General features: G+C 63.0%; 1 protein-coding gene across 7 annotated transcripts; it reads right to left on the reverse strand.

Annotated features, from left to right (window-relative positions):
• Nucleotides 1-3,851: 3,851 nt before the first annotated feature.
• On the reverse strand, nt 3,852-19,682 carry GRK6 (G protein-coupled receptor kinase 6). 7 transcript variants are annotated; one of them, XM_082324004.1, is made up of 16 exons: nt 18,475-18,586; nt 15,065-15,160; nt 12,106-12,218; nt 11,705-11,782; nt 11,334-11,434; nt 9,941-10,033; nt 9,559-9,622; nt 8,794-8,934; nt 7,910-8,100; nt 7,311-7,348; nt 7,086-7,175; nt 6,786-6,994; nt 6,383-6,520; nt 5,999-6,136; nt 5,706-5,840; nt 3,852-4,203 (listed from the first exon to the last, which is right to left on the reverse strand). In XM_082324004.1, the coding sequence occupies exons 1-16, from the start codon at nt 18,524-18,526 to the stop codon at nt 4,153-4,155; spliced, it is 1,728 nt and encodes a 575-aa protein (XP_082180130.1). In that variant the 5' UTR covers nt 18,527-18,586; the 3' UTR covers nt 3,852-4,152. The 7 variants fall into 7 exon arrangements, with proteins under 7 accessions (XP_082180130.1, XP_082180131.1, XP_082180132.1 ...); XM_082324005.1 differs by having other exon boundaries at nt 3,852-4,926; XM_082324006.1 differs by having other exon boundaries at nt 3,852-5,204.
• Between the last annotated feature and the right edge of the window lie 1,501 nt (nt 19,683-21,183).

Genomic DNA, 21,183 nt, shown 5'->3' on the forward strand with positions numbered 1-21,183 from the left:
CTCCGCCCCGCCCTCGGCTCGGGGAGGGACCCGGGACCCGCCGCCGAGAGGGGGGCTACCGGCGGGGCCGCGCCTGGGGCGGGGGGAGCGGGCACCGCCACCGGAATCCCGCCCCCCCCAGCGGGAGCCCCGCGGGGCGGCGGCCGGGGATCCCCACGGTCCGGTGGGGGCGAGGGCCCTGCGATGCCCCGTGGGGGCGATGCCACGGGCTCCCCCATCCGGTGGCCACGGACTTGCCCGGGGGGTGCCGGCCACCCACGCCCCCGGTGCCAGCCGCAGCCGCCTCCTCGGGGGGGCGAGGGCCAGCGCGGCACAGGGCCAGTGGCCAGGAGGGCAGCGAGACCGTAACGGCCCCCGCCGGGACGCGTGGCTGTGCCGGGCCGGGCGCCAGCCTGGCCCCGGGGACGGCGAGGGGCGGAGGTGGCACTGGGTGACACGGAGGGGCCACCCTACGCCTTGGGGGGCCGCTCTGGCCCCGGAGCAGCCCCCTGACCCTGGCCCGAGCGCTCGTCCCCCTGCGCCAGGGCTCGCCGGCTATTTGCTGTCGCGGGGGACGTCACCAGCTGTCCTCCGCCGATGGCCACGGCCCCCGTGGGAGACCCCCACCCCGGGCTCCTTGGGACTGCGCCCACCCCGGGGGCGAGAGCACCCGCTCTCCCTTCGCTGCGCCCCGGTGCCGCGGGGCTGTGCCGGGAGCCGCGGGACCGCGGTTACAGGGCAGAGCTGTGCCAGCCCCGAGGCCACGGTGCCCGCTGCGTGCCGGGGCCGGAGGCCGGGTGGGTGACCGGGTGCCCCACGCAGGCCGTGACCCCGCCGCCGCTTCCTCCCCGTGGGCAGGGTGACGGGCGCCCGCTGCGGCCGCACACACGGCGCATTGTTCTGCCGCGGCCTGGCCGGAAGGACTTCCTCCATCCTGGCCAGGGGACGACCCGGGGAAACCGGGTGCCGGCAGCCTGCTCCCGCCACGGCCAAGCCGAGCGGCTCCGGCAGCCGGCCAAGCCCCGCCACCTCGCTCGGAGCGGGGCCACGGTGGCCACGTCTCCCTCCGTCCCCTTGGTTCCAGCCCCGACTCACCTTGCGGGAACTCGTCTCTTGCGATCGGACCTCACAGGGCGGCCGCGGCAGCCTGGCAGTGCCGGCTCGATGGTTGTGGGGGTGCCCGAGCAGCACCCACGGCGGGCAGGGGGCTGCGGCCATGCAGGGGGGCTTGGGGGCTCCCTCGGGCCATGGGGAAGGCAGAGGCGGGGGGCACGGCGGGGCCCGCCGGCATCGTCAGGCCGGGGCAAGAGGGCGGGCGGGGGCAGCCAGGCCTCCGGCCCCGCCAGCACCGGGGGCCGGGAGCTGCCTTCCCCTTCCCCACGGCGGCGGGGGGAGGCAGGCGGGGGAGCGCTCCCCGAGCCACATGGTGGGCTGGAGGAGGAGCCGTTGCCCAGGCAACAGCTGAGAGCATCCTTCATCCCTGAAAATGGTGTGCCGGCAGCGCTGCCTCCACAGCCCCACGGCTCGGGGCACGGCCCAGGACCCCCCCCCAGAGCTCACCCGGGGCCCGTGTGCCCACCCAGAGCTCGCCGTGGCCGTGGGGCCCGGACACCAGCACCCCCTCGCCCGCACGCTGCTCCCCCCTGGCGAGGACGGGGCTGGGGACGAGGCACCCCCCAAATGCCGGGGCTGGGGCACCGCTGGGCGGGGGGGAGCTGGGGACAGGCAGAGCCCCTTCCACGCCCTGCTCGTGGCTCGGCCACGGGCTGCCCGCGGCCCGGCCCTGCCCGCAGAGCCACGCTGACCGCCTGACGGACACCGCTAACACAGTGGTGACCCCAGCACCTCCGTGCCAGGGTGCCGCAGCCCAGGCAGTGCCGGCATGAGCATCCCCGGCCGGTGCGGCGGGAGCAAAAATCCCCAGGCAGTCCCCATCCCCCCACCCTGCCTGCCTGCCTTCCACGGCTGCAGAAAATTCCTGGATTTTACCCCAAGATGCCCCCTCCGAGTGTGAGAACTCCTCGGCCCGCTCCCATAGCAACTGTTCCCTAGCTACCCAGCCGCACTTGCTATTCTCATCCCTGTGCAGCTGCGTGCGGCCCCCCGGCGCTGCGCACCGGGCTGCCGAGGCTGCCGCCGGCCCCGCCGCCAACCCCGGACCCCAAAGCCACCCCGCATCCACCCCGACCAGGCCGCCGGCCTTTGCCCGCTCCCCCATGGCGACCGTCGTGACCCCAGCCCTGCTCAGGCCGTGTCCCCTGCTTCGAGGGGCTGGCACGGGGTCCCCCTCTGCACGGTTCCCCCCCACAGCAGCGATGCACAGCGCCTGGAGGGGAGCAGGATTCTGTCCCCGGCCCCACAGCCCACCCGTGATGGCCCGGGAGGGACCGTGCCAAGGGCAGGACAGGGGAGCGGGGGGATGTGCCCCAAAGGGGACCACACCGGCACCCGCACGGCACAAGGCCTTGTTCCTGTTGTGCCCCTGCGCCGACCCAAACCACCCAGCAGAAGCCACCGAGGGCCACCCACGGTCCCCGGGGCTCAGCATCTTCGCTGCAGGGCAGGAGCACCAGCAGAGCCCATGGCAACGGGGGTCCCTACTCCTCTCCAGCCACCAACCCCGTATGGCCCAGGGCGGCCCCCCCTTGACACGACAGCGATACAAGGCACGACTAATCTTAACGCTTAACAAAAGGTTAAAAATTTAAATACTTTCCAACTTTAGTGCAAGGCAAGCAAATGATACCACAGGTCCAAGTAGGTGCTCAGCCCCGCCGGGGGGCCTGGCTCAGAACGAGCACGAGGCAGCAGCGCGCACGCACGCGTGCACGTACACACAGACACACACAGAAGAGACGAGTTATTGCTCGGGACGCAGGCGGGACGGGTGTGCACAAGAGGGGACAGGACAAGCGGAAGGGAGAGGCGGGCTGAGCCCCACGCTGCTCCCCAGGGACAGGCAGGGCTCCGGCCCCTCCACCCCTGCCCTGCCCTCGAGCTGCGCTGGCTCCCCGGGACCCCCGGGGCCGCAGGCTATGCCGGTACGGTACGGCGGGTGGGCTGCTCCCAGCCCCGCTCGCTCGTGGGTCACAGCTCACAGCATGACCCCAGGAAGGGACGTTCCCTTTACCACGGCGTTGCTCCCCGAGAGCAGAGTCCCTTATCTGTCTGCTCCTCCAATACCGAGCTGGGCCCGGAGACCGCAGCACGCAGGGATGGCTCTCCGGAGCTGGCGGGACCGCGCCGGGGCCATCCTGCACCATGCCGGGGATCAGGCCGACCCTTCGGAACCGCAGCGGGTATCTCCGTGGCAGCGGCTGTGTCCCGCTGTGCCACAGGCAGCCTGGCGGCCGTCTGGAGAGGGGGCCGGGATCAGCTCCCTGGAGCTGGCAGCATGTGCGAGACGAGGCAGGAGGAAGCAGGCTCCGGCAGACAGGGAAGCGGGGATGAGGCAGCGACGCTCTGCTCTGCCAGGATGCAATGGTAGACGCTTTGGCACAGCGGTTTCCTGCGCCTCGGGGCTGAGCAATGGACTCCGCTGGAGCCAGGGACGCCTCAGCATGGCCAGAAAGGTCCAGGAAAGGTGCTTTGGACACCTCAAGGCACAGAAGGCCTCTGCCCAGGACTCCCTGGTACAAAGCTGGGACCGTCGCTCCCCCCATAGGAGGACATTTGTGCCTCTGACAGGGTGGGGGCACTGCAGGCCCCCACCTATAGATTAAAAACCAACATGTGATATGTACAGACCGACATATATAAATATACACCAAACCTGCAGCGCCGCTTCGGCGCTGTGGAATGTGTCAGCAGAGCCGCTCCAGCCTGGCCTAGGCCCACGCTGGCGCAATCCCTCCCTCCCACCCTGGGCCCGGGCAGGGGAGCAGCGGCCGGCGGGCGGCGGCGGCGGCACGATCCCAAGCGGCAGATTCGGAAGCGTCCAGGTCTGTCTTGCGGATGAAGGCTTGCCCGTGGCCCAAGGTGCCTTTGGCCCGAGCCGCGTGCTGCCGCCAGCCCTGGAGCCATCCTCCCACTCTTCAAATACAGATGTGTAAAGCTGTAAACAAATCCACCTTGGCGGGGCCGCTGCTACCTTTGTCCTTCGGGCTGGGCTGTTGTTCTGCTGGGCACCCGGAGAGGTGAGGGGGTCCCAGGGGCTGGAGAACAAGCTGTGCTCTACAGCCGGGTGGGCTCTTCCTCGCTGTCGCTGCAGTTTCCACAACAGTCCTGAAGTCAGAAGGGCAAGGAGAGGGAGGAGGGAGAGAGAGGAGCACAGCAAGCAGAGGGTGAGGACGGTCACACAACCAGGCCCCCCCCGGCCTCGCGTGGGAGAGCTACGTGGAGGCAAGGGGCTGGAGGGGACCCCCAGTCTGCAGAGAAACAGTCAAGCTGCATCTGGGGGTTCAGCTCCTGGCAGACAGACTGGTGAGCACGCAGCTGACTAGCTCAGAAGCTGGGAAGAAGATGGGCTCCACGGACTACAGCCACCCAGGGAGACAGCTCAGTGCCAGCACAGACGATCTGCCCCGCGCTCAGGGCTCAGCCAGCCGCAGAAAGCAGCTGAAGCCCTTTTTGCTGGAACGGGAGGGAGTTTGAGCACGGGGCAATGCCAAACCCTTCACGGTTTCTCAACCCTTCTGTGTGTCCCGGACATCCGAAGAGAGGAGTGAAGGGAACTTCCCCCAGCCCCCTGGGAGCAGAGCTCCCAGCAGCGGCGGTGCAGGGGCAGCTTTGGCTCAAGCTGAGGGCAAGGCTTCCCCCACGAAGGCAGCGAGAGCAGGGAAGCGGGATTAGTGGCTCAGGGGACAGTTAGAACAACAAGCAGCTTGTGCTCTGCTGGGGAAAGGGGTTAGGCACTGAAGGGCAACACTCCTCTTTCCCAGATCTTGCCATGTCCGCGGGCCACCGGGTATTTCCCTGAGCAGAGCAGCCAGGAGAGACTGCTCACCTCTGGAAAGAGAAAACACGTGGGAAATCACAGCTCGACCCCTGCCACAGGCAGCTGCCCATCCTCCGGCAGGTCCTGCCTGCCTCGGGAAGGGCTGGGCGTCCCAGCCCAGAGCTGGCTCTGGCTAGGGCAGCCCACTGAACAGGAAAGCACAACTCGGAGTTCGTCAGGGAAGCAGGAGTCGGCACCGGGTGGCTGAGAGTGGGTCCAGAGCCAACCACGCGCGAGTCCCACAGCTGCAAGCAGCTGTTGAGAGGCAGCAGCCCAGACTTTGCCAGTCCTGGAAAGAAGGCAAAGACTGTTCTGGGCAGAGGAGACAGGCAGGCAAGCAAACCCAGAGCAGCTGCAAGACATTTCCGTTCTCCTCATCCCTCGAAAGCACTGCTCTCTCTGCCTGCTCAAGGTCTGGCAGAAATGCTCTGGGAAGCCCAGGAGCCCATCCAAAGAGCAAGGTCTTCTTCAGGGGTGGTATTATTCATGTAGGAAGGGAGCAGACTTGCTATGTTAGTGCCTTCAACAACATCCCTCTGCCTGTGTGACCGCAGCACGTTTAGCCAGGACGCTCCATCCATGGGGAGCAGCAGCCAGGCGAGGGCTGGCTCCCCGCAGCCTCGCGTGGGTCCCCCCGCGAGCCCTGGGGTCTGGCCAGCCAGCGCAGGGGGAGACTGCCTGTTGCCCTCTCGTGCCCACCTCCCTGCCAGATCTGCCTGACACAGGCAGGAGCGGGCTCATGGCTGCTAGAGGACTTGCTGTGGAGGAAACGCTGGGCAAACACTCTTACCTGTCTGCTGAATAAGCGCTGGAGTAACCCTTTTTTGGGCTGTGGAGAAGGCTGCCCTTTCCAGTCCAGGTCTGGGGGCACCGTGCCGTCCGTGCTAAAGACATTCAGCTCCTTAAAACACTCCGTCTCGATCATCTGGAAGAGGGCACAGATGGCTGCAGCGACTGCCACACAAAGCCCATCACCGAGGGGCCAGCAGAGCAGGAGCAGCAGGGACAGCACGAACGCTGCAGGACACTGCGCTCTGCCATGGCGGGCACGGGCAGGAGCAAAGACCTGTCCTGCAAACCTACCTCATTCTGCCAAGGAATGGGCACGCTTCCCGTAGCAAACTTCTGGTAGAAGTCATTGTCCGTGGGCTCCAGCTCCACCCCTTTCACTGTGGAGAACTGCTCGATGTCCAGAACATCCTTGCAGTAGATGGCCTGGGGCTGAAGAGCACAAGGACTGCTCTAATGCCAGGCTCGATGAAGATACCACCACCCCGAACAACCGTGGCTCCTGGCCAAGCCTAGGCCCTCTCTCCCTGCAGCCCAGAGTTTGCCTGACCCCTGTTCTGCCAGGCTCCAGAAAGAAGAGGGAAGGGGACGGGAGCCGTCTCCTCAGCTGAGCCACCCCCAGGGCTCCTGCTCCCCTTGACAGCCCCAGCGACCGTCAGGACACGGACAGGCACTTACGTCTGGCTTGAAGGGGGGGTCCAGCATGCCTGCTTCCAGCCTCCTGAAGTTGAGGTGCTTGAAGAGAGGGTGCTCCTTCACCTCCTTGGCCCCAGCTCCTCGGCACCCCAGGCGCTCCAGAGGGTCTTTGCACAGGAGCTGCAACACAAAGGAAATCAGTGCCCTGGGTGGAGGGTGCTTCAGGCAGGAGCAGCCCTGAGGTCGGCCGGGCTCCTGCAGTATGTCTCCAGGGATGGCACGGGCCCGCTAGGCAGCTGGGAGAGTGAGGAATTAAGGCACTCTGGACTCTCCTGCGCTGCCTTATCAGCGCCAAGGGAACCTGGGTGCCATCAGCAGCCTCGCTGTTCTCCTGCTGTGTGAAAGGAGGCGGTGGGAGGGAAGGGACAGGGATGCACACTCGTACCATGGTGCAGAGGGAGCGGGCGCAGGGCGAGAACTTCTCTGAGTATTCCTCCTGTACTTCCTTCACCAACCGCTCCACCTCCTCCCGCTTGATCTTCTTCTTGCGCTGCTGGAAGGGGGACTGTCCCTCGATCATCTCGTACACCAGGCAGCCCAGAGCCCACCAGTCCGGGCTGAACGTGTAGCGCTCGTTCTTCACCACCTCTGGAGCTACATAGGAGCAGGGGTGAGGGATGCGTGAGGGCAAGGAGAGCACGCATGCAGTCAGAGACCACTTTTTGATTAAACCAGGGCCACTTACCCATATAGCCAACGGTCCCCACCCGGCCCTTGATTGTTTGGCCCTCTGGCACGTGCACAGCTAGCCCCAGGTCTGAGATACGGATGTGACCTGCACAGAGGAGAAGGCAAGTTAACAGAAGATCAAGGGGCAATGTTTGAAGCTGCCAAGAACATAGAGCAACCCTGGTTCAAGCAGAGGAAGAGAGGACTCTGGCCCAGGGGTCCTCTTGACCCCTGCACTCACCGTGGTCATCCAGCAATATGTTCTCTGGCTTCAGGTCCCTAGGAAGGAAGGGACTTGATTAGCAAGAAGCCTGTTGTCAAAGCAAAGGACACAAGCAACAGCGACATCTCAAGAAGTCACAGGCTTCTTCTGCTTGTCCTGCCCCAGAGCAAAGCACAGGGTACGACTAGAAGAGACTTTCCAGCCCCGTATTTAGCCACGCTGTCCCTAACGCAACCCGCTGAGTACAGCCATGCGATGAGCTTGTTCTCCCTCCTGCCCTGCTCCGTCTTGAGCGTATCGGGGCAGCCTACCCTCCTCTGTTCTAGTGTCAATACTGCCCGGGGCGTTAAGTACCTGCCCCGAGGCGTTCACAGCGCGATCACATCCTGTTCTTGGTGATCATTTACCAGCAGAAGGAAGCCAAGCTAAGCTCTCCCGTCACTCCCGTGAGATCAGCTTTCTGTTCCTGATCCCCTCTCACCCAGCTCTGTGCTGCTTTCAAGCCTGAGCTTATTTTCTTGAGCAAACAGGCCCAGCTGGGCTAGTAAGAGCAGCAGGAACCCTCTTGCTTCTGCAGCCCATACAAGATCTCCCAGCAGGGGCCAGGCAGCGCGCACCTGTACACTATCCTCTCCTGGTGCAAGTCCTCGAGGCCGCAGCAGATCTCGGCAGCGTAGAAAGCTGCCCGGGGCTCCTCGAAACCAGCCTCTCCCATGTGGTAGATATGGAACTTGAGGTCCCCTCCATTCATGAGGGTCAGCACTAGGCAGAGAGCATCTTTAGTTTCATATGCATAGGCTAAGCTCACCTGCAATTCAGGGCAGAAAGGCTGTTAGAAGACACAGCTGGAAGAGGGAGGTACCCACGCTCTGGTGGGCACTTTGTCACCCAAGCAGCCACTCACGGGAAGCAGGGCTGGGCTTTGCCAGCAGAGGAGGCAGAGGGGGAACTGCACAAACCCAGGGAGGACGTGAAAGTGCCCAGCAGCGCCAGCATACCCCCAGCTTTCCTCAGACAGGGAGGACACTATTTCCCTGAGCCACAACTGCTCCCCTCCGGGGGCGAGCAGCACCCAACAGCAACCCCGGGGCAGCACCCGATGAATCCTCCGTCAAGGGAGGTTTCAGGCTGTCCACACCTCAGTGCAGCCAGGGACAGAGCTCCCCACCACACCGCTCAGGGCCAGGCTTCTGCCCACTTGGCTGTCTGGAGAGACAGTTCTCGCTGCTTTCTTGTGCCCCACAGGTTAAGGAGGTGCCTGTGAGAGCAGACGGGTGTTTGGGCCTCACTTTGGGGGCATTTACAGCATCTTGTGGAGGCAGTAGGAGGTCCTGCCAGACCCCAGCCTTGGGAGAGACCTGCAGCTGCCAGAACCCTACCCCATGGGCAGGGCCTGCTCCTGCCTCTCCACTGGGGGTGAGGAGCACAGGGGTGTCGGGCTGGCTGGTTGGAGGAAGAATCAACCACCGCAGCAAAGTGAGAGCAATTCCTATGTACTTACTACAAACCTACTGTTCACTTTTTCCAGGATCTGTTTCTCATTCAGGGCCATGGCCTCTCCTTTCCGCTTTTTGATCCGTTTCTTCTCCAGCTTCTTGCAGGCGTACATCTTCCCCGTGGCACGCACTTGGCAGGCACAAACCTGGAGGGGGGACAAGGCTCAGCACCCTCCCGCTGCCGTTTCCAGGGTGGGGGGCGAGGTTCTGCTCTCAGGAAGAGACACGGGAAGGCAAAGATGTCCCTGTCCCCGCCTCACTCTGAGGTTAGCGAGAAGCCCGTTGTCAAAGCAAGGGCACAGGGAACAGTGACATCTCCAGATGTCACAGATAAGCAGCAGAGGGCTGCGATGACCCTGCCACCTGTAGCACCACCATGGCTGGTGCCTGGGAAGACAGAAGGACACTCCAGAAACAGAAGGAAGCCTGACAGTTCTCAGGAGTGCCGTTTTCCCTGCCAAGACACTGGGAACAGACCTGACTCTCTGCCCAGGCAGCAGTATGCGACACGGGGCACGTGCTACCTACCCTGTGCAACACCTTCCACACCTCCAGTGCCTGGCGAGAGGGGAGCTCCTGCCCCTCAGAGGGGATCATGCAACGCCCAGAGCACAGCAGTGCCCAGCGCAGGGCCCCTGCAGCCAGCAGCACCTGCCTGCAGGTGCTGGAGCAGCTTGTGGCACCCTGATGGCCAACCCAGGCCCGCATCTGGCAGTGGGCAACGGTGGCTGCCTGGCACCCCGAATGCAGAGGAAATGCTGGTCACTCACCTCCCCAAAACCGCCCTTGCCCAGCACACGGTACTGGCGGAAAGTGTTTTTGGTCACTGGTTGCCTGTGAGGGAAAGGAAACCGGAGTGAGATGGGAGCAGGGAGGGAGCAGGGGCTGCAGCCCAAACCACCGCCATGCCCTCGCCTGAGAGACTGTCGCCCACCCCAAAACCCCTGCTCAAGCAGACCGTGCTTCCCTGCGAGGCAAGCAAGGCTGGGGCTGCCGATGGTGCCAATAAATGGCCCTGAAGGAGAGCAAGGGGAGTCAAAAGCCAGGCCCTTGGCTCCTGCCAGGGCCCAGCGTGGGAAGGAGCCCAAGGGACCCCTCAGGCAGCCCACACAAGTAGGGTGCAGGTCTCCCCGCGACGCCGGGGAGCGTTACCGTTCCAGCCATTTCCACTGCAGGAAGCGGTTGAAGTACAAGCTGTCGAGGTAGTCGGCAAAGGGAGCCACACTCAGGTAGTCGTGGATAAGCCTAGGAGAGAGCAGAGCCAGCAAGGTTGCGGAGAGCTGATCACAGCTGTGGAAAAGGCCGGCGGTCCAAGGAAAGAGGAGGTGAAGGGGCCCAAAACCCCAGTCACTTTGCCATCCCCTCACCCAGCCTGGCGCTGAATCACCCACGTACCCTGCGCAGCCCTGGCCAGGAAAGCCCACCCGCTGTGCTAAGCCTGATGCAAAAGGAAGGCGCGTTGGAGGTACCGCTGTGACGAACACAGCACCCTGCGACCGGGCTGGCACTGCTAATTGTGGCCTCTCAGCACCAGCCCAGGCTGCGGGACAAAGGGGGACGATGGGACTCTTTGCAATTGCCCCTCTGCTCACAGGGCAATTGCGCACGCAAGGCTGTAATCAGCTGCCGAAAGCCGCTAGCAATGTTCAGCACCAGGCGCTGAGTTGTTCACTTTCAGATGAATATCCAGAACAAAAGGCCACAGGGGATGCTGCTCGAGAGAGCTAACTGCCTCGGAAACCGGTGCCAGGGCTGCCCAGCGGAGTAAAGAGCCTTAGACATAGCGTCTAGACTGGAGACATGCATCAAGGAGAAGAGAACGGGCTCTTCCCCTTTCAGAGCTTGCCAAGAGCAGGCAGGGCCCAGCCCGGAGGCTCTGCATTCAGACAGCGACACTAGTTACCACACACAGAGCTAACGCTCCCCAGAAGACTGCAGCAAACCCATTGCCACAGCCCTGCACTTGATTAGGCAACGTGCTCCAGCTACTGTTCAGGGAGGGGTGGAGGCCGTAAGCCCGGTTTGCTTAACAGCTTCCGCACCCGGAGCCAGGACCTCAGCCACTGCTTCTGCGATGGGAACAGAAGCGACCTTAGATCCCTGCAGCAACAGCCAGTGTAACCTAACCACAACGGCCACATCTGCGGCCAGCGGGAGAGGACAGCCGGCACTGGGACTGCAGCCATCAACTCTGCTCTACGAGCAGAGCCTACGAGATCCTGGCACAAGACTAGGAACAGCGCGGCCAGATGCTGAGGCTCGCTGAAACGGGGTCTTCCCAAATGGGTCTTCCCCAATGGCAGATTGAAAGGAGCAACAGAGGTTTCTGCAGCAGCTTGTGGCTCCCAGAGCCCATGGGAGCTCCTTGCCTTTGCTCTCCTCTAGTTGTGCTGCAAACCGCTAGCCCAGAACTCCCCAGGCCCCAGCCTTAGCACCAGCCCTCGCCCTCCTGGAGGACAGGACCACGAGGGACAAGGTGAGTTAGCTGCAGCATCTACCCCGTGCCATGGGACGCATGCAGGCAGGCCCCAGCCCTCCAACTTACTTAGTGGATTCCTTGAAGAGCTCCTTGGAAGGTTCCTGCTCCAGCCTCTCACAACAGGCATCCACCAGCTGCGAGGGGACTTCAGGCACATGGTCCTCACTCTGGGGACAAAGGGATGGCGTCAGACACAGGGAGCAGAGCACAAGGATCCTCCCAGGGAGAAGCCCACAGTAACAGCACACAGGCACCCATCTGCTTTAGGGCCAGTGGGAAAAGCAGCAACGGTCGCTTGTGAGATAGCAGGGTGGCTCTGTACTCTGCCCTCACCGTCCTGCCCAGCACGGTGGCTGCGGCAGGACACGGGTAGTGACAGCTGTCAGCTTTCCAATTGCCCTACCGTTGCAGGCAGCAAACACAACCCTCTTACTCACGTTTGGCTTCAAGTACTTTTCAATCAGGTGCTGCCCGCATTCCTTCCGCTTCTCATCTGGAGCCACTTCGTACCCTGCCTGCACAGAGCAAACGGCGTGAGGAGCGGGCCCAGTCAGGAACCGAGCCTTGCTACCGGGCAACAGCTGCACGGCAGCAGCACCCTCTGCCCAAGGTTTCCCATGCTTTCCTGGAAAACCAGATCTCCAGCAAACAGCTCCCTAAGCAAAGGCCCAGCCCTATCTGGGAGAAACTGCAACTCACAGGTTTTTCCTTCAGGAAAACCCTACGTACCCAGAAATTCCTGGCAAGTGCCGGAGCACCCAGGGCCAACCGGTCCGTGCCCACGGCGCCAAGAACATCCCTGCCTCCCCCAGCGAAGCCCGACGGGCTTTGCTCTTACCACGGCATCCAGGAACTTGACGCAGCGTGACAGCTCAGGTCGTGTCTCGCAGAACTGCCGAAAGAGCATGTGCCCAATGGGCTGCTTCTCACACAGGCTGTGGTAGTCCCGCTCTGCAAATGTGGAGAAGACCACTCACCGCCAAGCCCCAAGGAGCAGCCACAGCCCACCGCCCCGGCCACAGGCAGCCGTGGAGAGTCTGCCAGCTGGCTGCTCACAGGTCCTGGCACTCCCAGGAGAGTGAAATGCACCCAACGGGGACAAGAGGCATGACCAAGCTTTTATGTTCCCCTACGGAAGATCTCTTCCCTGGAAGAGGTTTGACCTGCTGTTCTGTACAGCCTGGCCCTCTTGTTTCTAGCAAGGGGTCTTGGTGTCTCCTGCTTGCCTGGAGGCTCTCTTCTTAAGCCTCTCCCCAGGAGATCGACTGACTGCTCCAGACACACAACATTTCTTGGAACACGAGGAACACACCGAGCTTATTTCGAGGCAGCTCATCCAGGCCAAGAGTTGCTCTGATGACTCTTACAAACCACTCGTATTCCCAAAGGCCCTGCTGGAAGCAGCAACATGAAAACAGGGGCCACCATTTCCACAGATATCCTGTTAATGCTGCACACAGCAGTGAGACCCCCCCTGCTCCTTGGGGCAGCCACTTGCTTGTACGTCAACTCCTACTGCCCTCCGGAGCTCGGCTTCCCTGCTGATTCCTCCTCCCCCTCTCTGAAGTCTGGCAGCCCACGCACAAACCCTTTTGACTACCCAGAGCACTTCCAGTTCTCTGCTTTCTTTTCCTCCCCTTCCACTCATAAGATGTTGTCTGATCGCGGGCCAGAACCGATTTCTGTTACAGCCACTGCCGCCGAGGGCTGCGGGCTGCCTTGGGTGCAGATGTGCAGCCATCCACCGGCTTGCAGGGGATCTTCCAGCGCTCCCCGGGGCTGGGTACTGCCGGCCTTCCCCTCCCTGCGCAGCAGTTTCTCCCGAGGAAGCTGCGGCTTCCTGAGGGTGCACAAGAGCTCGGAGACGGAGACGGCCGGGCTGCGGTGGGGGAGGAGGCTGCTTCGCCAGCTCCACCGCACCGGCCGGTTTCCTTGTGTCTGCAGGGGAAGGAGCTCCCTTCAGCTGGGGAGGACGGGAGCTCGCTGCTCGGCGAGATCAGAAGCTTTCGGCTGCCCTCGCCGCTGCCCAGGCTCACACAAGGTTGTTCCCCGCGGTCAGGGCACACAAAGCTTAATTCTGCAGTGGGCAACCAGCCCACCGTGCCCACGGTCCTGCCAAGCCTCTGGAATAGGAAAGAAATGCCTTCCTAGCAGGTTGCGAGGGGAAAACAAAACCACTCCAGCCAAAGAGTGACCCAAGCACGAGGAACGGGGCCATCTTTCCCACGGGGAAACCAAATGAAGCGGCCGTCACCTGGGCCAGAAACACTTCTCGCCTGCCTCCCCAAGGGGAAGTGGGGACACGGGCGGTGACAGCCAGCTGCTGAGAGGGACGTCCCTCCCAAAGCATCACAAGGCCACTGTCCCAGACAGTGGGACAGCAGAGACAGACAGACCACCAGCTCCTCATCCGCAAGGCTTCCTCGATAGGTGGTGGCTCACGCACGTAGCCGACAGAGTCACTGAGCTCCCAGCACCGCGTGCTGGTTTCTGCTCTGTCGGGGACGGCTCGGAGGGATCCCTCCTGCTGCAAACGGGCAGCACAACAAAGGTGAAGCTCAGGGCTGGAAAACATGTCGTGACACTCACAGGAAGGGTGGCTGCGGGCAGAGGACGGGCATCAGCAGAGGGAAAGCTCTGCTGAGGGCACACAAGTCCGAGAAGCAGATAGGGGTTGAGATGGCCAAGATGGGAGCTGCAAGGAGAGCCCAGGCCAGAGCTGTGTTCAGTGCTCAGAACTCGCTCCAGAGAGGCAGTTTGCAGCAAAACCGAGGCGAGAGTCTCCGTCTGACAACACTCGGCTGCAAAGCCGGCCCCGGGAGGTGGTGCACAGCGTGCACAGCAGCAGAACCAGGCTGTTGTGAGCTTGGAGGTTACAGTGTGGATGATGGAGGTTGAGTTATTCCAAGTGCTACAGTCCCAGGGGCCCTCAAAGGGAGCCACTCCTCTCCTTGGGGCTGCCGGGACCTGCAAAATCTGGGCAGGGTGGAACTGGGGACCGGAGCTGCAGAAACCTCCCAAACCCACTCAGCCCAGTGACACCCGCTCTGAAACAAGGCCAGCGCTGTGCCGCTCTCCAGCTAGCAGCTGAATCCGGAGTGACAACTTAAAGAAGCCCTCCCCTTCCCAGGAAGCAGAGCATTCCCACCCTCTGTGCCCCAAAACAATTTCACGTCACTTCAGGACCAAGCCTGCTGCACAAACAACATTAAAACCATGAAGAGTACAAAGTGCAGTATTAAAATGACAGGCCAAGCCCTGCCCAACTGTACAGTTCTCTTCTGTTCCACACAGCAAGAACCCAGTTTTGCCCAAGTAAAGCTGCTGCTGCATTAGTGTTAGAAGCCGAGATCTGCAGAGCAGGGCTGAATCCCAGCCAGGGAGTCCACAAGACGTTATCTGGACCTTTGGTATTTATGCAAAGGCACCCCAGAGCGATGCTCAAAAGCTCTGCAACACCGAGCAAGTCTGTTTGCACAGAGAAGGGTGCGTATCGCTAGTGAAGCTCATCACAGTCTGGAAGGCGTGTGGGCACATCAACAGGCACTATCCAGTGAGCGCCACGCAGCTGCGACTTAGCCACCCACCGCTTCTTCCCTACACCCTGAGCTCCGAGTGATCCTGGCGGGATTTTGGCTGACACGTGCCCCTTTGTACATCCCTGATCCTCGCGGGACTCAACCGCCTTCACGTGCACCCACCTTTGGGTGCACAACACCCACACGTGCTCACCCACCAGCCCCGCTCCGGAGCGGAGCCCGGGTGCTGCTCAGCTCCCGCCAGCCGCCGCGTCTCACCGAGGGTTTGTCGCAGGTCCTCGCAGAGGCTGATGTGGGGGAACTGCAGCATCTGGCGCCATTTCTTACTCTTGCCTTTCCGGTTTCCGCCACCACCTGCAGGGCACGCAAAATCGGTACCATGAGTTATGAAGCAAGGACGTCCGACTGCAGCCTGGCCTTACCAGGAGTCGAGAGAGGAGACACCCTCTGTCCATTTACACGAGCAAGCCCAGGGCAAGGAAAACAAGACCGAAGTGGTCCTGCCGCCTCCTGGCTGGTGGAACAAAAGCTCTGGAGCCTCTGACTGCCGGAGGAAGCGGACAGAGCAACCACTCAGCTGAACCATCACAACCAAGAACACGAAGACCTTTCACCTGGGTGTCTCAGTGACTCACACTGAAGTTTGGAGAATCAGGGCAGAGGCAGGAGCGCCTAAAGCCACAGTTTACTCTATGTCTGCAAAGAGTTCTTGGCTCCCAGGCCTGTCCCCAGGACTTCTGCATAACTAATCCCCTCTGGAGGCCAAGCCTTGCTCGGTGTGAAGCTCTTCCTGCTGTAGTAAGGATGTTCATGCCACCTACTCATTCCAAACTGATTGCTTACTCCAGGGAGGAGCTCTCGGAGAGAGGACACGAAGCTGGGAGACAGGAATTCCTGCTCTAATCCTGGCTCCACAGACAACTCACTGCATCGCCTGGGGCTCATCGCTTCAGTTTCCCACCTGTGAAGTGGGGACACTCCCACCTTTCTCCAGAGATAAGCCAGCCTCAGAAAAGCGAGATGCAAGAACGAGATATTATTGCAACTTCAGTTGCTGGAGTAAATGCCCAGTGCTGTAGGAGAGGGTGGGAAAGCTTCTAGATAGACCAAAAAATTTACATCATAGCAAGCACTAAGTACTGAAATACTTGTACGCCTGATTGCTGGGATCAGCCATCCTCCAGGGATTCCCTTCCCGGTGCCAACGCACACACAGTCTCCCACCTCCCTCTGGAAATACATTAAACCACCGAGTTGGGCCAAAGGCACGGCTTTCTGAAATCACGGGGGGTTGAACATCATTTATCAGCTCTTGAGAAACACTTTCGTAACACTTTCCTCCACTTCGGATGCAATTCAGCCCCTAATCCGAGACACAGACCCCAGGCATCCAGCTCCCCGTGCCGCAGGAGGCCTTGGGTGGACAGGCAGGTGGGACAGGGTGGTCACCGCCGGGCCAGCCCCAGGTCCCGGCCCCCGGCACGCTGCAGGTCACTGCATCTGCCCTGCACCAGCAGCTGGGCTGCACGATTGTACAAACTCAGGAAGGAAGTGACTCAAGGGTAGGCAGGGGTGGAAGAAACCAGCAGCACAGACACCTTCTTGTCAGCCACGGCTTGCGGCGACGAAACAGATGGGGACAACTAAGTGAGGGCACGGGAGGACAAACCATCCTCACCCCACGAGCGCCCAAGGAAAGGCAGAGTTGTGCCCCACAGCTCCCCGAGGACGAGGACCAGCAGCGTGCATTTCCTCGGAGGAAAGGAGGCTCCAGCGCCCTTCATGCACGGTTCTCCCCGGCCCTCCCAGTGCCGCAGCAAACAGCCCAGCAGAGAACTCGCCTCCTGCACACCAACCTCCCAGCACCCCGTTTCGGGGACGGGGCAAGGGGTGGGCGGCCTCCACCCACAGGGGAGCTTCAGGGCTTGGTGACAGCTCAAGGCTGGTCTGTTGTCCCTCTGCCAGTGGCCAGCAGGCAAGGGGGACAACGGGGGAACGATCCTTCACCTTCCCTGGGCCAAACCCTCCGAGAAAAGTTTGGAGGAAACACAGAGCACGGTCATCCCACGGCAGCAGCTGACGATGGCTGTCAGCTGTGATCTCAGCCCCGCACTCCCACACCAGACCAGGAGGCTCCCCAAAAGGCTGGGCTGGAGCAAAACATCTGGTGCTGCTGGACCTGGCCAGCAAAGCAGCTCTGTCCTGTCACACAGGCTGCCAGAGCTCGCCCCAGTGGCCACCACGGCCACCCAGCCACGGGTGGGAGAGCCGTGGACAAGCAGCACAGCCACCTGCAGCTCTCGCAGGCCAGGAACCGTCCGGCATGACCGTGCCAGTGGGTTGTGCCTGCCTGCAGCCAAACTGCCAAGGTGGAGGCACCAGAGGAGCACTGGGAAGCACCGCAGCAGCCGTCCGACGCCTCGCTCTGCATCGGCAACCAAACTCCGCTCTGCTGAAGGCACGCTGGGAGCTGGTCTCCTGGTCACTCACCCTGTGGGAAGCAGGGTCTCGTGTCTAGAGGTCACAAACGGCGCTGTTTGGTTTTGTCTGGATTTGGTTTTGAACCAAACCCTGCCATTATGAACCATAATGTCATGGTCCACCACGGTCGCTGTGCCTGAAGTACCTACGCTAAGCCTGATTTTCAAGCAGCTCAAAAATGTTTCTGCCCGTGTCAATTTAATTTCATTGCTCTTTGCTCCCACAAATCGAATCTCTAAAGCTCTCTAACTAGATTTCAGTGGGCCCCTCGGGCTCCAGAATGACTTGGCCTGGCCAGCTGCACACCATGGGCCAGGAGGGACTGTACTTCCCCACCACTTTCCGTGATCTAATGAACTCCCCGACGCCCAGCTGAATCCGATCGTCCCTGCAAAGGCCCGGGACAGCGCGACAGACTTCCCAGCTCTCTCCTTAAGCCATCCTGAGGCTTCTCTGCCCGGCAGCCTGCAGCCCCCACCGAGGCCCTGCCCTTCAGCCCTCATCCCTGAAGCACCAGGGAGGTTTGCGGCCCCGCAGCGAAGCCCCTGGCGCCGAGCGGATGCGGGGGGCCGGGGCGAAGGTGGCGGAGGCGTGGGGTTCACCGCCGCAGCTTCGGGATCGCCCCTTGCCTGGGAAGCGGCGCTTTACCAACCTGAAAGCAACTTTTTCTCCTAAAGCTGCTTCGCCTCCCCCGTCAGAGGGGCAAAGGCAGCCGCTGGCCGGGGTAGGCGGGAGGCAGGCGGGGGCTGCGGGCCGTTTCCCCACGGCCACCCCCGCAGGGCTCAACCCCCCCCCGGGGGGAAGCGCAGCACCGGGCGCTGAGCACCCCCCGGAGCAGCACCCAGCGCCGGGGCTCCGCTTAAGGCTTTGAGGCGGCCGGTGCTCAAGCCGCGCCGTTACCTCCCGGTTCCCAGCAGCGCCGGGGGCAGCCAAGGCCGCGATCCCCGCCCCCGCGGAGGGACAGCCCCGGGCTGAGCCCCGGGGACGGCCATGACCGGAGCCCGCGGCACGGGGGGAGCGGACGCCGCTCTAGGAGGCGGCCCGGCGGGCTGACGGCCGGCCGGCCCCTCCCGGGCGGTGGGCTCGCTCCGCGGCCGGGCTGCCCCGGTCCCGCCTGCCCCACCGCCGCCCCGGGCCTGCTGCCTCCCCGCTGCGGACACCGGCGTCCGCCCGGCGCCGCCGCTCACCTTCGCGGGCCTTGAGGAGGACGGTGTTGGCGACGATGTTCTCCAGCTCCATGGGCCCGGGCGGCGCCGCCGCCGCCTCCCGCCCGGCTCCGCGCCGCTCCCCTCCGCTCGGCCCGCGCCCCGCCGCCGCCGCCTCCCGCCGCCGCCGCCGCCGCCGCGCCCCGCCCACCCCGGCCCAACCCGCCAATCCCTGCCCACGCTCCTCCCGCGCCGCGCTCCCATTGGCCCAGCCCCCCAGGAAGCCTCGCCCCCTCCTCCGCGCCGCTGCCCTCCCGTTGGCCCCGCGGCGGGCCATTGGCGAAGCCCTACCGGGAAGAGGAGCCGAGCGCTGATTGGAGGGCGAGGTGTCACTCAGGGAGCACCGCCCCCGCTCCGGGAACGGATTGAGCCAGCGTCGACGGCGCCCACCGCAAACCGGGAGCCGCCTCCTGCGGCATCTGATTGGGTGGAGAGCTGCCACTCCGCTGCCGGCTGGGTCGTGATAGGAGCGTTTCGTAGGGGGTGGGGCCGAGCGGCTCCTTATAAGGCGGCGCTGGGGGCAGGTTTCCACAGTGTGGGCAGAGCCCGGCTTGGTGGCGGTGGGCGAGGAGGCGCTGGGAGCCCTCGGCCCCTTTGCGCTCCCCTGTGCCCCTCTTAAAACCGGTTCTATGTTTAGGGGAGCCTGTCCCCATGTTTGCCACGGCCTCAGTAAAGTCTTCCAAGCACCCCCGTGTCCGGTGTTGGTCAATCCCTGTCTCGCAGGGCGGGTGACGCAAGTGCCGGTGCTGGTCCCGGTCACCGCTGCGGCAGAGCGTTGGGGTTTCCTCATCCCCCGGTGCCCTTGGCATTGCCCTTGGCATTACCCTTGCCTCCCTCCCACCGTGCCTCTGGTGGCAGCGGCCAGGGCACGGAGGAGCCCGTGGTGACGGGCACGTCCCTCCACCGGCCTCCGTCAAGGGTGGCCTGGTGGTGGGGAGCAGGATGGGACCCCTGGCACCGCTCAGCCCGGCCGCGCTGGCCAGCAGGAGGGAAAAGGTTCAAGTCCTCAGGCTGTAGCGAAGCTGATCATAGCGCTAATTACCCCAAGCGCTCATTGCCCGTGCGGTCGGTGCTGCCTGCGGTCCGCCGTGCCCTTCAGCATCCCCCGGGGATCAGGCGTCGCTTCTGGTTATGAACCCGCGGCGATGGTGAGGAGGGGGCTGCTTCGCCCCGCCGTACCTCGGAGGTGATCTCGGTGTCACCCTGCCGTCAGGGATGAGCTCACGCTGCCAGCTTTCTCCTTTTAGAGCTGCTTTCCTTTTAAAGGTGGCACTTATTTTGAGCCTCAAACGCGATGACTTCGTTTCCATGCATTTGCACGCTTAACTCTTCGGTTGCTACTTTCGCTTTCCTCCCAGCTGGCATTTTGCAGCACCGTTCCCACCACCGGCAAGAGTCATCGGCCACGGGGCGCTGCCGGAGCAGCACGAGTGTCCGGAGGGGTCCTGGTGTCCCCAACGGAGCCGGTGGCAGCCCAGATGGTGGAACCGGCGCTCTGCTTTTTAGCTCTGCGGAGGAGATGTGGCTGGAGAGGGAGAGGGCTCCAAACCCAAGCTTGTCAGGGGAGTAATTCAAAATAATCTTGAGAAACTGAAGAAACAGCCTGAAAATGCAGGGTGCAATTCCAGGCGGACGAGCGCAGGTGCTGCAGTTGGGCAGGAGTAATCAGCGCTTCGAGGGGAGCCGCTTTCCCGGCAGGAATGAGGGTCGCGCTGTGGCGGATAAACCAGACTTTGTACAAACTTGGAATGGAAAGGGCTCCCAGGAGAGCCGGGGCGACCTGCTGGACCCCTCTGCTGGATGGCAGTGCCGCGGGAGATGCAAAGGCGGGGTCCAGGAGCTCCCAGACCCCATCCAGCCCTCGGGATTTCATGTTTTGGACATCAGCCCAAAACTCCCTTCGGTGGCTCGGATGCTGCCCCGATGCCAGCACAGGCTGGATGTGCCGGCGGCCCCTTGCCCAAGCAGGGAGGTCCCTGCGTGTCCCCACTCCGGCTGGTCCCCAGCCCCTCCTGCCCTGCGAGCATCCCGGAGCTGCGCACTCGTGCCCGGTTCTCCGGTCGGCCCCTGCGGTGCTGGGCAAGGGTGAGGGCAGGGTGCACGAGCCAGGGCGCCGCAGGCCCCGGGGTGCTGCCCACGGGGCTGGTGCCCCTCGGGGAGAGCTCGTCTCCCCGACCGAGCTGGCCTGGATGAGTCCCCATCAGGCGCCCTCGTCTCCCTGGGTATTTTTAGAAGCAAAATGCTGTTTAATTGTGAAAAGGCGAAAGGCGGCCGCAGGAGGGGAAGCCAGGCGGCCGAGATAGGGCAGCTCCTTCCGCAGATGGTGCCAGTGTGGCTCCAACCACCAGGGCTGGCCGCCTCCAGGGGTCAACGCTGGGCCCCCGTCCCACCACGATCCTCGCCGTGAGCCTCCACTGGTCCCAAAGCTCATGCCACAAGCCTCCAAGCACGGGGCCAGCGGGCGCAGGGGATGGCCCGGGGTCCTCACCGCTGCGAGTACCCTGTCTCTTTTAGCCCCCCGGACCCCACGGCTGAGCTGCACCCACCCCGGTGGGGGCTGACGGGGGCCGGCGTTCCTTGGGCTCCAGCTCCCAGGCGCCGGTGGCTGTTTTTAGCCGAGTGAAAGTCTGATGTTTTGAGATTTTCTATTTTGAGCCGCGAAGCTGGAGAAGTGGAGCGGCCCCTGACCCC

Source organism: Platalea leucorodia, assembly GCF_965183815.1.
Source record: "Platalea leucorodia genome assembly, chromosome: 11".
NCBI classification, from domain to species: domain Eukaryota; kingdom Metazoa; phylum Chordata; class Aves; order Pelecaniformes; family Threskiornithidae; genus Platalea; species Platalea leucorodia.

Bases quoted from the DNA above. Each gene is read 5' to 3' on its own strand.
- GRK6 (XM_082324000.1), bottom strand. From the start codon at position 18,526: ATGGAGCTGGAGAACATCGTCGCCAACACCGTCCTCCTCAAGGCCCGC. The intron at 12,219-15,064 runs GTGAGACGCGGC...CCACATTTGCAG, and splicing joins GGACCTGCGACAAACCCTCG to AGCGGGACTACCACAGCCTG. The intron at 5,841-5,998 runs GTAGGTTTGCAG...GCCCTCTTCCAG, and splicing joins CCATTCCTTGGCAGAATGAG to ATGATCGAGACGGAGTGTTT.